Source organism: Idiotropiscis lumnitzeri, chromosome 1 (genome assembly GCF_059441095.1).
Source record: "Idiotropiscis lumnitzeri isolate Australia: NSW breed Sydney's pygmy pipehorse chromosome 1, RoL_Ilum_1.0, whole genome shotgun sequence".
In the NCBI taxonomy this organism is placed as follows: Eukaryota; Metazoa; Chordata; class Actinopteri; order Syngnathiformes; family Syngnathidae; genus Idiotropiscis; species Idiotropiscis lumnitzeri.
In genome coordinates, this window is record NC_142391.1 from 46,284,501 (window position 1) to 46,300,303 (window position 15,803).

General features: G+C 44.1%; 1 protein-coding gene across 4 annotated transcripts in view; it reads left to right on the forward strand.

Moving 5' to 3' along the window:
- pias2 (protein inhibitor of activated STAT, 2) overlaps nt 1–15,803 on the forward strand; it is a 155,886-nt gene that overhangs the window by 98,732 nt on the left and 41,351 nt on the right. For all 4 annotated transcript variants that reach the window (XM_088303375.1, XM_088303385.1, XM_088303367.1 and 1 more), the window contains exons 11-13: nt 15,031–15,214; nt 15,365–15,504; nt 15,588–15,625. In XM_088303375.1, coding sequence (XP_088159501.1) covers nt 15,031–15,214; nt 15,365–15,504; nt 15,588–15,625 — 362 coding nt within the window. The remainder of the gene's footprint in view (nt 1–15,030; nt 15,215–15,364; nt 15,505–15,587; nt 15,626–15,803) is intronic.

Genomic DNA, 15,803 nt, shown 5'->3' on the forward strand with positions numbered 1-15,803 from the left:
TCTCCTGGCATCCCTGTGAAAGATGACGGCAGTGCAGGTTCCTGTAATTTGGCTACCTTTCGAGTGTCCATTAAATGCAGGAAAACTTTGGCATGTCTTTACCCTTGCATCACATACTACTCTTTTTGCTTGAGGAAAAACTTCCACAACTCGGCCCAGTTGAAATTGGCCGCGGAGTACGTTCTGGTCAGCTTGCCACACAATGTCCCCTACCTCAACATTTCTGAGAGGGGTGTGCCATTTCTGGCGAACGAAGAGGTCAGGTCCTGCTAGCTGGCTCCATCGCTTCCAGAACTTGTCAATATCAATCTGAATTGACCTCAGACGTCCAACAGGATATGACATAAAATCAAATCTTCTGGAATCCCCCTTGGGACTTGCACGGCCAAGCAAAAGTGAGTTGGGAGTGATGACTTCCACAGCTTTGTCTTGTACTTGAGCTCTGGCACCGACTGGCCTCTCATTTGACAAATTGGCGACCAGATAGAGAAGTGTCTGCAACTCCAATGTTGTCAGGCTACTGCCTTCGCCAACAATGCTCAGTGCTAGCTTGAGCACACGGACTATGCTTCAGCTGCCCCATTACGATTGGGACAGTCTGCTGGGTGAAACATCCACGACCAGTCAGTTCCCGCAGCTGCTGCCCGTTTTTGAATCAAATCCTTATTCAGGTCATTCAAGAACTCTTAAAGTTCTTGTAACACCGGCCTGGCACCCACAGGGTTGGTCCCTTGGTCAGACCAGAGTTTTCTTGGGTGACCCCTGGGAGCCGTAAAACATTGGTAGGCCTTCAAGAAGCCTTCTGTTGACAAATCTTCCACAATATCAGCATGCACTGCTCTTGAAACCATACAGCTAAACACCACACCCATTCTCGCTCTTCGTTTTACTGTACGTTAACAACATATGGACCAAAGAGATCCAGAGCTGTAAATTCAAATGATGCAGTTCTCTCGACGGTAAGCTCGCTCATTTCTTGCTTGCACATTCTGGCTTTGTTCTTACGGCAGTGCATGCAGGAGTCTATGACCTTCCTGGCTATTCGCGATCCCTGCACCACCCATGCTTTAGACCTCACCCGGAGGACTGTGCCTGCAACGCCTTCATGCATAGCTTCATGAGCTTCACGTGTCAGAAGGGTGCTGATCCACGCTTTATAGGGAATCAGGGGCACTCCAATTATTTCATGCGAAATGGTTTGAACTCTGCCATAGCACAACAAGAGACCTGAGGCATCATCCTTACTGACAACGAGTCTGTCTAGCGTAGTTACAGGGAATGTAACTCCTGTCTGGGCACCCAGGCACAGGTCTTGAAATGCAATTTCAAGTACTGTTGGTACAATCTCCCACTTTAATGGCTTAGAGGTTGTTCTAATGCACGTTAACCACTTCTTTACAGCTCTCCTGACATAACTGATCACCCCACAGAGTTTAGCTAGAGAACTGTACCTAGTTGGGTCCACTTGGTCAATAAGCGTGGCTCCTCGCAGCATCTCTGCATCTTTGGTCATGTTAAGATTCTTCCAGTGTCTTGATGATTCTGGGGTTACATTAACACCTCCAGTGGCAGAGGAATCTTCACCATTAAGATTGTTGGGCTTTAAAACATTTTTTTGCTTGTGCCCTGGTGAGAACTACTGTAAATGCCTTCCTCTGGAGCTTGATAACAGCATCTCTGGCATCAGCTACCACTTCAGAAGCAGATTTCATAGGCCAATGTTGAACTGGACTGGAAAGAAACTCTGGACCCTTTTGCCATTCAGAGTTTTCATTCAGATGTCCAGGAGAGCAGCCCCTTGTAATTAGGTCAGCAACGTTGACCCTACCCAGAATCCACCACCAATCGGTTACAGGCTCAGCCTTTTGTATATCTCCTATTCTGTTTGCAAAGAACGTCTGGAACCCGTAACTCTGCCTCTGGATGGCCCGAGTACTGTCTGACTGTCAACGAAGTGATACCATTTTCCTACATCTAATTGTCCGTGCTTCAACATATTCTTTCAGGCGTGCAGCAAAGACAGCCCCACAGACTTCAGACTTGATAGCATCAACTTTCTGATCAAAGGGGGGTTAATTTGGCCTTTGATTCGACCAGCCGTGTGACATCATCATCAGATGTCTCCCATCGTAAGTACAACACAGGACCGTAGGACTCACAACTCCCATTAGAAAATGGGATTCCACGGGCTTGTTCCTCCAACCAAAGGGCGTGAGGCTTCTACTGAATTGAATGCTGCTCAGACGTGTGTACTCTGAACAGTTCGACTGCCTTAAGCCATAGCTCATCAGAAAGAGGCTCATCCCAGGTGTCTTTAGTGAGCTTACCAGCCTCCTGGTAGGCCCTGCTCACAAGGATGACTCCCTTTTGTTTCACCGCCGTTGCAAGACCAAATGGGTCATACAGCCCAGCGATTTCACTCAGTAGGGCACGACGGGTCAAAGCATTCTTTTCATTCATTCTTTTCTTCCACTTCATTTTCTGCAAGATCCATTTCCGTCCTCACCCTTTTTTTTCTTCCAAATAAGTTAATGGAGACCATCACGAAGAGCTTATCTTCGTGCATCCGATAGCGAACCCCCAGGGCTTTATTATCGTCTATCCCTAGCCGGTTTGGCAACATGAGAGTCATGGGATGAGACTCTGTCCCATCCCGCCTCCCACCTTGACCGGACCGGATCTGTTGCTTGAGATGGAAGCCGCCTGCCTTGAGTATCAACACCACCCCTTGCAGTGTCCTGTCCAAGAATTGTGGGTCGTCGTAGGACGCAACGAAGATTCTTACGTTGATGACTCGTCTCTCTTCCACCATATGTTAGAATCGGGGTACCTTAGCAGTCTCTCGCATGGCTACCTGCGCAATGCATCCTGCTGGCTTGTCTCACATATTCACCCTTACAACAGCATAGTCCTCAATTTCATCCTTAGGTGAGTCCCTCCACAGGAATCTATGGACGTGGACCTCTTGCTCCTCTAACCATACGGAATTATACATCTTTGTAATGTCTCCAAAGGCCGCATGTTCATCTTCCCGGAATCTGAGGAGTACGCTCTATAGGATTGAGGACATCTGGGCCCTTGAGTAAAATGCTGTTCATGCTCACCCCCTTAAAATCTTGGCTACTATTCCAGACCAGCCTGACTGGGATAGTAACGGAATGTGGGTTCGGTGCAATCAGATGGCTTATCCACCACACAGCTGTTCAACACGTCCTGGGCGAGTTTCACAGCAGCTCCTCTCTCCACCATGTCATGGACTTGCCGTGAGTAAGCCTCTTTCCACATGGGGTCCTTCATGAGCCGCTTCTCAGCTTTCAGGAACGTTGCTTCTACAGCCTTTCAGTATTTGGGAAGGGAAGCTGGATCTTCCTTCCGAAGGTACTTGCATCCCAATGTGGTTTGTCACTATGGCCATCCCTCCTGGAAGGTCAGGCCTGCTCTTATTATCTCCAGCTCCTTCTCATCAGCTAGGGATATTTCTTTTCCTCCTGGCGGGTACTCTCCACAGCGAAAACCCCCGCAAGCTGGATTACAGGCAGCTCCTATGCTGTGCCATTTAAACCACTCAAGGATTTCTTTATTGCATGTCGCTGTTGTTCGGACTTCAATCCTATTTTCTGTTCCGAACTACTTTCTCTCTTTCCTACAATATGATCTTCAACTTTGACTGCAACTGTCCTCATTGAATGAGCAAAGTGTGTCTCTGAACGCCATGTAGCTACCTCTATCTCTTCAAAGAGATCTGGGTGCGTACCGCTGACAGTTTTGCCCAGAGGGCCATCGCAAAGTACCAGGTCGCCTGCTCTTTGCAGCCTTTGCGGAGCTAATCGACCTTCTTGTGTACTGATCAATATGTCGATGGTCTTAGGGCGGGCAAATTCACCTGGTTGAACTTTTGGGAAGAAACGCTCTAGTTGCTTTAATGCAACCACTCTCTCCACTTTAACGAGGTCTTCCATCCCATAGTAGATCATTTTGTGGAGTCGTAAAGTCCAACGTGGGGTCATCACCTTAATTGTCACAAGATACCTTCTTGTGTAGACCTCCACCTTCATTGTGCCCACACCATTCACGACAAGAGAGACTTGCTCGCCGGTTAGCCCAAGTCTTTGTATTGCTTGGTGCGTGATGTAATTAGTATCAGAGGCAAGATCCACCAAAGCTCCCAGTTGGCTTCCTCTCTTTGCCGTGATGGGTATAAGCATCATGAGGGCTGGATACTCGATTAAATTCGACTGTTCCATCAGATCCTTGCTGAAACATACTTGTGTCGATGCTTTGTTTGTACACGCTTTGCAGACAGCTTCGAGTTGATGGGGAGTTCGTCCCAACTCAGCAAACACTGCCTCTTGTTCTTCTGTTGGACCACGCATCCCTCTCTTCCCCTCCATTTTGTCCTCCTTCTTGACGACATCCTTTTTGGAGCCTTTGGACAAAGGAAATAGCGGTAGTCTGCTGAAATGTCACCTTTCTTACATTCTTCCTTGCGGCAAAGAAATTTAAAGGTGCAAGCGCCATCCATCCCATGAACGTCAAGGCACTTTGTACAGGCTTTTGCCCTTTTTACCAGAGCTTTCTTCTCAGGCAATGTGGCCTTCCTGAAAGTTTTACACCGGAAAAGCTTTCCTCCATGACTTTCATCACCACATACATACTGTACCCCCTGGGAGTCACTTTTGGGACTTTGTCGTCGTTGTAAATGACTTACTTCTGTTGCCAAGGTTCTGATTGTTTGGCTTTCCAGAAGTATTAATAGACCGCTGCTTGCTTGGCAGTAATTGTTCCAACCTCACAAGTAATGACTTTTGATCTTTCAGGAACAATAAAATTCTATTAAATCGATTTCCTTGTTGGACATTGTTAGGATTGTTTACATACATTAGCCCAGTGTTTTTCAACCTTTTTTGAGCCAAGGCACACCACCAGCTGAAAATGTGAAAAAAAAGCTTTTTTTAACAATATAAGTGTTTTTTAACATTGAAGAATGACCTATTAAAAGTCTTGAATATGAATCAAATAAACAAAGAATAACGTATCTTATAATCTTTCACATTTATACTCACTCAGTGTGAAACCTGGGCTTGTTTGGATGAACACAGAGCTGATATATTGGCAAGAATCGATGAAAGACACACACGAAGCTCGTCCTCCACAGCTCTCAGTCTTTCTCTGTTTTTAGTTTTTATATAGCAGTCAGGCTTGAAAAGCTCACCTCACACAGTTATGTTGTGGAAAATGGGAGCAATGTCATAATAGCTTTGTTGGCCAGCATAGGGAACTCCTTGGCAGCTGCCAACCAAAAACTGTCCAAAGGTAGATCAGTAAAGCTTAGCTTGAGTCCACGGTCCTTTCTCAGTTCAGTTAGTTCTTCCTGCTCCTGTAAAATTATGTCCTTTCCAACAGCTGATGCTGAGCTGAATGGGTCCCTAACCCAGTCAAAGGACTCCGTGGAGGCTGAAGAGAAATACAATGACATCTTTTCCTCAAGAGTTTTCAAATGTTTAACTATTACATAGTGCAGCAGTTAATATCTTGCCATTTATTGGTGAGTGGGAGCGTTTCAAGATTGCCACTTTCCACATGTTGCTGCCAGAGTTGCACCTTTGAACGGAATCCATTAATTTAATCTGTACTGGTAAGCAGGTTTTCATTTCGTTTGTTCGGTTCATTCAGATGATGAACAATATCTGCCAGGTTTGCCAGCCTTGCACACCAATCATCACCTGCAATCAGCTTTGTGTAATCGGACCCCTCATTTGTCGGAAACACTTTGAGTTTCTCTCGCAGCTCATACACACGGGCCAGCACTTTGCCGCGGGACAACCATTGGATCTCCGGATGAAACAGCAAGGCTTTATGCTTCGCTCACATGTCCTCACACAAAGCCGCAAATATGCGACTTTTCACAGGTCGTGACTTCACAAAGTTTACCATGCGCACAACATCATCCAACACAGGAACAAGGTCTGCTGGTAAAGTCTTGGCTACGAGGGCTTCGTGGTGTAAATAACAGTGCGTAATGATCACCTCTGGGTTTTTTTCCTTCACTCTGCTTACAAGGGCGACCATGGCTGCAGCTCCGTCAGTGCAGACGCTCGTGCAGTTCTCCCACTTAAGTCCTCCATTTTCCAGATATTCTGATGTGACCCGAAAAATTTCCTCTCCTCTTGTTTTTTCTGACAAAGCCTTGCAAAATAGAAAGTTTTCTTTGATTGTGTCTCCATCTACAAAACGCACATTGGCCAACAGTTGAGCGTGTCCACTTATATGAGTAGACTCATCAAGTTGCAACGCAAATTTATTACTGATACGGATCTTGTCCAAAACCACACTTTCTATGTCTGCAGACATGTCATTAATACGTCTGGAAATTGTGTTATCTGAGAGCGGGACTTTGGCTATTTCTTTAGCCGCTTCGGGTCCGAGCATCTCATTTACAATGGCTTTGCAGGCGGGAAGTATTAATTCCTCTGCAACAGTGTGAGACTTTTTTGATTTAGCCACAAGTTCAGCGACGTGGTAGCTAGCTTTAAGGGCTCTCTCGCTTACCTTTGCGGTTTTTCTCATGAAAGTTGCTTTTTTCTCCGTGTGTTCACGCAGGCGAACAAAATACGCCACATTTTTGTTTTGAAGTAAAGGGTGTTTCGTTTGGAGATGGCGTTTAAGCTTACTTGGGATCATAGCACCGTTGGAGAGCTTTTTACCACATACCAAGCACAATGGAGTCGGTGTCGTTGCATCTCCGGTAAAAGTAAATCCAAATGAAAGATAGCTTTGTCTGTATTGCCTCGCGGCAGAAACTTTGCAGGTCGCCTTTGCTTTTTTTTTTTACTGCCACTCATACTAGGGCCTTCATCTAGGTCCCGATTTTGTCCAGGGTCCAGTTCAGAGTCAGCATTTTTTCTCTTCAAAAACGTATCCATCACGTTCACCGTTGTTCTGTTATTCACTTTTTTTATTCTGCTATCCACATCTCGCTGCATCCATGCGTCATTAAATCGCTTGTCTCCAAGCACAAGGCAATTTGCTACCTTCTGCTGCTGCCGCCGCCTACTGGTATGGAAGAGTACTACATTTTACTACTCTCCCAAGCGCTAGACCGCACAGGGGCACAAATTGGATAATTTCCCACGGCACACCTGACAATATCTTGCGGCGCACTGGTGGTTGAAAAACACTGCATTAGCCACTCCCTTTTTATAACATCAGGTAGTTTGCTCTCTAAAGACCGAATCACTAATTGATTCTGTATAGCATCCACACACCCTAGATCAGTAAGGTCCAATGCTGCCCTTCCGACTGCTAGGATCAATTCGAGAGCCTCTCGTGGCTGATAGCTTCTTACAACAGGTCGGGATTGTAGTTCAAGTACAATTTCCTCTGCTGTTTGTGCTTTATCTCCATAACAGTTCTCTAGTTCTCTAAAGATATCGCTTGCCTCCCGGCAAAACAAAAGCCGCAATTCAGTTTTCACAGTTTCATCTACGCTGTCTAGTAGATGAAGTTTTTTGCACTCTGGTGAACCCGTAGGTTCCGCTTGTGACTGGATACTCTCCCATTCAGTTTTCCAGCGCCAATAGTCCCTCCTACACCCACAGAACTTTAGTAAACTTATTTTAGGTCGAGCGCCTTGTATGTTTTGAACACCTCTGGCATACATATCAGGGCTATTATGCTGCAAGCTATTGCCATGTCCCGTGCTGAGACTGGTAGGTGCCGTAGGAACACTTAAAGAGTGTGAAGCATTTGCAAAGGTTGGAGATGGCGTTGGGCCGGTATTAATTTCACTGTCAAACTGTTATGACTGCAAGGGGGGGCTGTACCACAGCAGTCACAAAACCTGGGTTGACTGCTCATGGTGTCAACTTGAGCAAAGCTGGTAACTATCCCCGTTCTGCTAGCAGAAATTGATGTTGGAGAACTATTAACATGTTCAGCTCCTCGCCCATCAACAGGTGGGCTGGGGGCAGCGAATTCAGCGTTAACAGTGGACTTAGGTTGCAAAGCCACCACAAATGTTGCTTCGTCATCATCACCATTGAAACTGTACTTTGATTTAGGCCTTTTTATTTCCTCATCCTTCCATCGGCACGTCCACTCATCCATTAATTGCGCTTTATCATCCTCTAATGACAGAAAAAGCAAACATTTTTCTTTTCCGTGCGGCTGATAATCTCTCAATCTAACAATAAAAAGCGTCTCGTAATTCTTGCAGTTTTCTTTCTAGTTTATTGCTTTCAACAACTTGCCGCAATGATGAAGCCGCTGTGCTTCGCACACGTGACTTAAGCTGGTCAAAAGTTGACCTGAATTGATTCACAAAAGTCTACATCAGGTTCCACATATTTGAACCACAGTATCTCCAAGATCATGTTCTCAGCTTCGATGAATTTGTGTTCACTGGCCTCTCTCCTGGCCATGGCATCCTGAGGTTCACTGTTGTTGTCATTGGTCTAACTGTTCCAGCGCATCTATGTAGTCATTACTGGCGTCCAGGAGTTTATAGTAATCATCTTTCACTCTTGTCAGCTCTTCTGACAAGTCAACTTCACGTAATTGTCCAGCACTAACATGAAGCAGATTTATCCGTGCTGTAAAGTTCCGTTGTGCATTTGAGCGCCTTTGCTTTAAGCCTTCAAAATCTAGCTTGTTGTCTGCCATTATGAGCTCGTTAGTCAACACGATCACGAGAGTCACTTTAGCAACAAATAGCTGTTCAAAACGCAAAGCAACGTTAGCCTTCTCAGCTTTGACTTCATCTTTTCTTAGCCGAGCTTAGCTTTAGTTTCGCCTTTTGCGTCCAGGAACAGAGAGTTGATTAACTTTAGTTCCGTACCTTCGACACAGGCTCACCCTCGTTTGTGTCACTTGTTCTGCACGTCAACGGCCCCGTTATCTCTGGGTTCCGCTACTCAGATGCAGCGATGCTGTTGTCGTCCGTTTCAGCCCTGCGCTCTCTCTTCGGCACCGGCAGTCAACGACATTCGATCTCCGCTCGGCTTCCGTGTTCACTCTCGCACAGCTCCGTCAGCGGTTTGCGACTGTCCAGTTTTAATCGATCTAAGCTCTCTAGCCCGATTAACTCCCTCTGGAAAGGGTAGCCAGGACAGACACGGCGGATGCAACTCAACTATTTCTTTGCTTTGTTTATTGCGCTCACGCACACACAATACACTCACACACTTCCATATACACTGGCTCAATTATAACAGTGATCATAAGTTTAATACTAATCGGGGCTCAGCGGCTGGCGATGAGCCGGAACGGGGCTCAGCGGCTGGCGACGAGCTGGAACGGGGCTCAGCGGCTGGCGACGAGCCGGAACGGGGCTCAGCGGGTGGCGACAAGCCGGAACGGGGCTCAGCGGGTGGCGAGGCGCCGGAACAGGAGGCTGTAGCTGGCGAGGCGGCGGAACGGGAGGCTGCAGCCTAGCGAGGCGCCGGAACGGGATGCTGCAGCTGGCGAGGCGCCGGAACTGGAAGCTGCAGCTGGCGAGGGGCCGGCACTGAAGGCTGCAGCTGGTGTGAAGCCGGAACGGGAGGCTGCAGCTGGCGTGAAGCCGGAGCGGGAGGCTGCAACTGGCGTTAAGCCGGAGCGGGAGGCTGCAACTGGCGTTAAGCCGGAGCGGGGACCTGATCCCTATCAGCCTGCCGCCATAGGGATTCAGGGGAACGGTAGATACGAGGGACCGGGACTAGGGTGCTTGTGAACTTGGACTACTAAACGTGCGAGGAACTGGGCGAGGTGCAGAAACAGACGGACGAGGTGAACTAAGTGAATCGGAAAAACGTGACTCGGGGAGTGAAAAGCGGGTGATATTACGACGGGTGGCAGATCCTTTACTTGGGCGGCGTCGTTGACCACCCAGAGGAGGTCCGGGATAGATGGCCAACCGGGTGCCCAAGTAAAGGTCTGATGGGCAGGATTCAGGGGTGGACTCAAAAGAAAAAGGTGACAAAAATTGATTCGGGGAAGGAGAATGACTGGGCCTAACAAAATCTGTGTCGCACTGGGAATCTAAAAGGTTGTAAATGTATTCAAAATCATCTTCACAATCAGAATCTACAAAAATGTGAGGAGGTGAAATGGGAGGGTGCTGTGAGTCATAACTAGACGAAAAGGGAGAAACAAACGAGGAACAAAAAGCAGAACCAACATGAAGGGTTTGGGGTTGGTCGGCAGGCTGAGGGGGGTAGTAGGCCGAGCGGCGACGTCGAACATGCCACCGTGAGCTTCCCGCTGGGTCCATGATTGGTTGGTCCATTCTGTCACGTACCGGGTTGAGGTTGGTGAGGACCCAAACGCAGGGAAGCCAGGCAGGGGTAACTTAAAGGGTATTTAATAAACAGAAAACAAAAAGCAAACGAGGAACTTGGAAAAACTAAAATATCAAAAAGTGCAAAATAACAGACATGAACAAAACATGACTAACAAAACTAAACTTGAAGAATCAGACAGGAAGGATGCGGACCTAGACAACGACAGGAAACCAACGGCAGGGACAAGCAACAGGGACAAGCGACAGTGACAAGTGACAATGACAATGGACCAACAAGAACTGAAAGCAACCAGGGGACTAAATACACACAAATTGACGATACAACGAGGAGCACCTGGACAAGACACGCAGGGTTGGAAGGACCGGATTGTTAACACAAGGGCTTGGGTAAACGAACACAGGTGGACACAATAGACAAGACGAGACAAGACACAGGAACACAAGGCCAAAACATGAAACTAAATACTAAACCAAAAATAACAAATACAAATCATGACAGCCCCAAGCCATTAACGGCAACACCCTACAATAAAACATAACCTAACTAGGTCGTTAAAATATACTAATTTACAGTGCTAAAAAATATTGAAAAAAATGGGTTATGCATGTTGATTTGGTAACAATTGTGTTTTGGTAAGCAACATTATTTCCGAGTTTTATGAGATTTTTCTCTTTCGCTCTCTCTCGAACTCTTTCTCACACTCTCTCATGCTCTCTCGTTCTATCTCTCTCTCCCTCTGTCTTATTTTTAGGGCTCATACCACATTTTGAATGTGATGATGATTATTATGAATACGAAAAAAGCAAAGCAAAACGTTTTGTATTCAGGTTAAAGAAAAACACAATTAAAAATCAATTCAAGTGATGAATTTAGTTTTCTTTAGCACAGGGGCTTGAGTGAATTGTTACCATGCCGATACTTATCTCTACATGTAAAACCCACACTGGTGTAGAATGGCCCAAATTTCTTTTTTTTTTGTGTGTTATGTATGTCCTGGGAAAATATGTTGTTCATGGTACAGTTCATATCTTACTAAAAGCTGTTACTTCTTTTATGCAGTTCTGGTCTTACAATTTCCTTCAGACTTAGACTTCCTTTCATTGTCATTACACAAAAATACAGTAAATTTGCCAACAAAATTCGGTATACAGTAATCCCGCGCTTCACCAATCGCGGCTTCTGTGCTTTGTTTGGTTACGGAACGGACTAGATATATTGTGCTAACACTGCAAATTTCCCCATTTCCACGTCTTTATCTTTATCTTTGATTGATCTTGTCTACAACTGATCTTTGGTTACGGAACGGACAGGATATATTGCGCATGCGCTGTTGCTTTGTATGTGATGTCTAGCAGAGACAAGTAAAAGCCACCGACAAGCTCGCAGTTGTCCCACAAGCACATCGTCTACTCTTCCTCTGTATGCAGAGGGGAGGATCTCGCCACACGCACATGCGCAGTCAAACACAAATCAGAATTATTAAATTAACGACACCATCATTTACAACAAAGTAAATTCTAAATTCTAAATCCCATAGTTTACCTATAAGCACTAAACATGAATCTTTGTAAATTCCTAACATAAAATAAAATATAGCACAATAAGAACTGGCTCTTACAGCTCCTATCAACTCAATTCAAAGGAATGAAGAAATCTAAATGAATTAAATGACACCATTTCAATTTGCCATCAATAATTTACATTTTTAATATACTTAACATTTTATACACTACGGTACCTCATTAAGCTCTCCAAGGGCGCTAGTTAACAGTTCTGACAGCCAGCTATCTTGCCTTAGCTTGGGATACACATCGAGATTCTGAGCTACCAACAATGTAAAATAACAAAAAAATCACAATGTCAATTCTTTCCCAAGACAATCAAATTAATGCTCTATACCTATTGCAGTGATTGTCAAATAATGGGGGTGTGTGGGATCCTGGGGAACATGTTTTTTTCCCGCCGTAGTACAGCTGAACGATGGCTCGTTTTGGGACCGAAAACTGTTTGTGCCCCCAGTTCACGCAGTACTGATGGAAAAAAAAAGCGTCGCCCTGTCGCTCGTTGTCCCTGAAGTGATTTCTTTCGCCGCAACTTAAATGCTCTGTGCCAAGCTATCTTGCGCCGCAGCAGAACGGTCTTTATTTGAACTATATGTAAGTCCGCGCACAGCAGCACCAACAACCTACGTGATGGCAAATAAACAACTCCGCACTCCGCAAACAAGTAGCTTTCTAAACAAGGAGGCGCGCAAGGAGGCGCTAAGCGCGCTAAGCGCTAAAATTAATTGCTTTGATGTATGCTTGACTTTTAACAGAAGTCTGACTCGAACTGCGTTTGGGCGGAGAGCCAGCAGCTATGAACAGAAATATTGTATTGCAACTATTACATATCTAAACATAAAATTAGACGGCGGTTACGTTAGCAATTTAACAGACGCTCTCAGGCTGGAACACGGAAATGGCTGACGTCATCACGACGAAGAGGTTCGACGTCCAACGTTTTGTAAACCTAAAAATAAAGTATAGTAAACATTAAAACTGTTGTTATGTTATACATATCTAGAATTTTTGTTTCAAATCCCCCTGGCTCTTTTTGTCTTTCCTATATTATGTATGTATTAATATCTGTTTGGTTTGTTCATGTTAATAAAGTTAAAAAAAAACAAAAAAACGTATAGTATATATTTATCTTCTCAATATTTGCACAACAGTACTGACTTTCGAGATCCTCACAATCATCGTTAGAATGATTTTTTTTTTTATCAATTTAGCTTTGTTAAGGGATATTTTATAGACAATGTAACAACAACATACAAAGAACATGTACATTAGTACGAAATGTAAAAAAATTTGGTGGTAGGGGGGGCGCAAATTGTTTTCTTCTTGGTAGGGGGGGCGTGACAGGAAATAATTGAGAAGCACTGACCTAGTGTGTGTTAATATACATGTTTTTTTTTTACCGCTTCTCTGTCAATATATGTGCACATGTCTCAAAGTGAAGCAACCCAGAAGTTGAATAACAAAAAAAAAAAGATGGAAGAAGAAATAAAACGCTTAAAACGAACGCAGCAATGCCACAAGGTGGCACTGCAGGACCACAACTTCCCATCTACACGCACAAACAAACCACAACAATGCATCATATCAAATGAATTGTAAAATAATAAAAAAAAATAAAGCTGACTACTTCGCGGATTTCACCTATTGCGGGTTATTTAATAATAATATCATTCAAAACTCATAACAGGGCTTACTCTGTGCTATGCATTTTCTGGAAACCTGACTGGAAATCCTCCATGACATTGTGTTTATCCAGTCAAATTAAGGCAATAAATCAATCATTCGCAGGAAACATGAATTCTGTACCAAAAACTATTTGGTCTTTGGATTAAAAAGACCAATGTATGTGACCCACGGGCCGTAGATTGCCCACCTGGTCTAGGACAAGGGCGCAAAAACATGACGCTTGTAATTGTGCATAAATTATACATTCTCATTCTCATGACTCACTTCCTGTATATGTTACGATATAGCTTTTTTGTAAGTCTGAAGCTGCTTTTAGTGCCTTCCAATTTTCCAAGTCATAGGTTAAGTGTACCAGGGCAGGACTCCATTAAACCCCTATATGCTACAGCCCCATTTTGTTTTGGTTCATTTGTATGGCGACTTTAAAATGTAAAATTTTTCATGAGGCTTGATGTGTGCACAAAGTTTCATGACTTTCCGCTTAGGTTTACACATGGAAAGCAGCATAATTTATCCTTGCATATGGTGAAATAAAAAGAGAGATAAAATAAAAAAAAGCTTTAGATGGATTTCCATCTTAAACATGAAATTCAGATTTTTTTTTTAATTAAATGACTTCTATAAGAGGCCAAAAATTGGTGCCTAATTAAAATAAAAAGTGACAAGGGTGGACTTCTTGTCATAAGGCTCCGAACAAATTTTTTGTAGGTCTTGGGCTGGTATATATATGTCTTCTAACTTTCGCAGATCTAGGTGAAACAGAACGATTGTTTCCTTGAAAATATGTTGGGGGCCTTTAGAGCCATTTTTGGAAAATAGCGCAAGAAATCTCAAGAATATTTTTATGCCAGCTCTGATGGTTGATCGGGTTAATCGTGTAGGACAGGGGTAGGCAACTCCGGTCCTAAAGAGCCACTGTCCTGCCTGTTTTAGAAGTTTCCTTCCTTGACCCAATTGATTTGTATGATCAGGGCTGTCAGCAAGGTTCTACAGATCTTTCTGATGAGCTGATCATTTCAATCAAGTGTGTTGATGGGGGAAACTTCTAAAACAGGCAGGACAGTGGTTCTTTAGGACTGGAGTTGCCTACCCCTGTTCGAGGACAAGGGGGCAAAAGTATGACGCCTGTAAATGTGCAAAAATGGGCTAAAAAGATCATTTCAAAGACTCATAACGCACTTCCTGTACATGTTACTACATCCGTCGTGAATGATAAAATCCTTTAAAGAGGTCTACACATGTCAGGAAGCCTGTTAAAAGATGTTTTGTTTAGGTTATAGGCAACTGAGCATGCCTTCTTCTGTTGCATTACAATGTATTTGTACGCTGCTGCAAATACTCATCCTTGTGCACTGTTCAAAACCTTGGTAGACCTAAAATCCACAGTAGTTTCTTATTACTAGCTGTCCACAATCCAGCCCACTCTTGGGTCCAGTCTCTGTCATAGTTTTAAAGGCGTATAATGAAATAAGAAAAATTATAACATGGTTTGTTGTTCTTAGCTTCCGCTCCGCTGCAACAATCTTTGGTGGTTCCACATTCTGCTGAGTTCTGCCCAACCAAGAAGGCAGATGTCATTGATTTGACTCTGGAAAGCTCCTCCACCGACGAGGAAGAGCAGACAGATCCTCCTCTCAAGAAACGTTGTGTTTACATTTCAAAAAATGAGGATATGCATGCAAAGAGGTTTGCTACAACACAAAATACTGCCTCAATGAGCCGTGTTCTCTGAATATATGAATTATGATATTTTGATGTAATTATGATTTTCAACTAGTTTAAATTCCCTTCTTTATTGTTGATACCAAATAATAATTTCTGTCTCTATCCTCTCAGAGTATTGACCTATCAACCTTCCAATATACACGTGTCAACTGTTCAAGCCTTGGACCCATCATATCTATCTTCTACACTAGCAGATTATCGAGTCCCCTTCCACCCATCCACCTTGGCTAATATTCCCGCAGAACTGCAGAGTAAGTCTACTACCTCTGCACTGTTAGTATTGTCTGTGGTGTTACACTGTAAATAATCTAATTATTTTGTCTCCTATGTGTAGGCCTGGATTTCTTTTCTTTAATTCAAGCAGATCCACAGGTGTGTTAATGTCACATGATTTAACTGCAAAACAAATAAGTAATGAAAAGCTTGTCTTGCTGATGAGTTTGCTTGTTAGAGAACTTAGGTGGTATGCATTGTAAATATTTTAAATAAGTACTTGTACACTGATGGCTATTGGCATAAGTTTATTTGGCAATTCTTTCACTTGAAATTG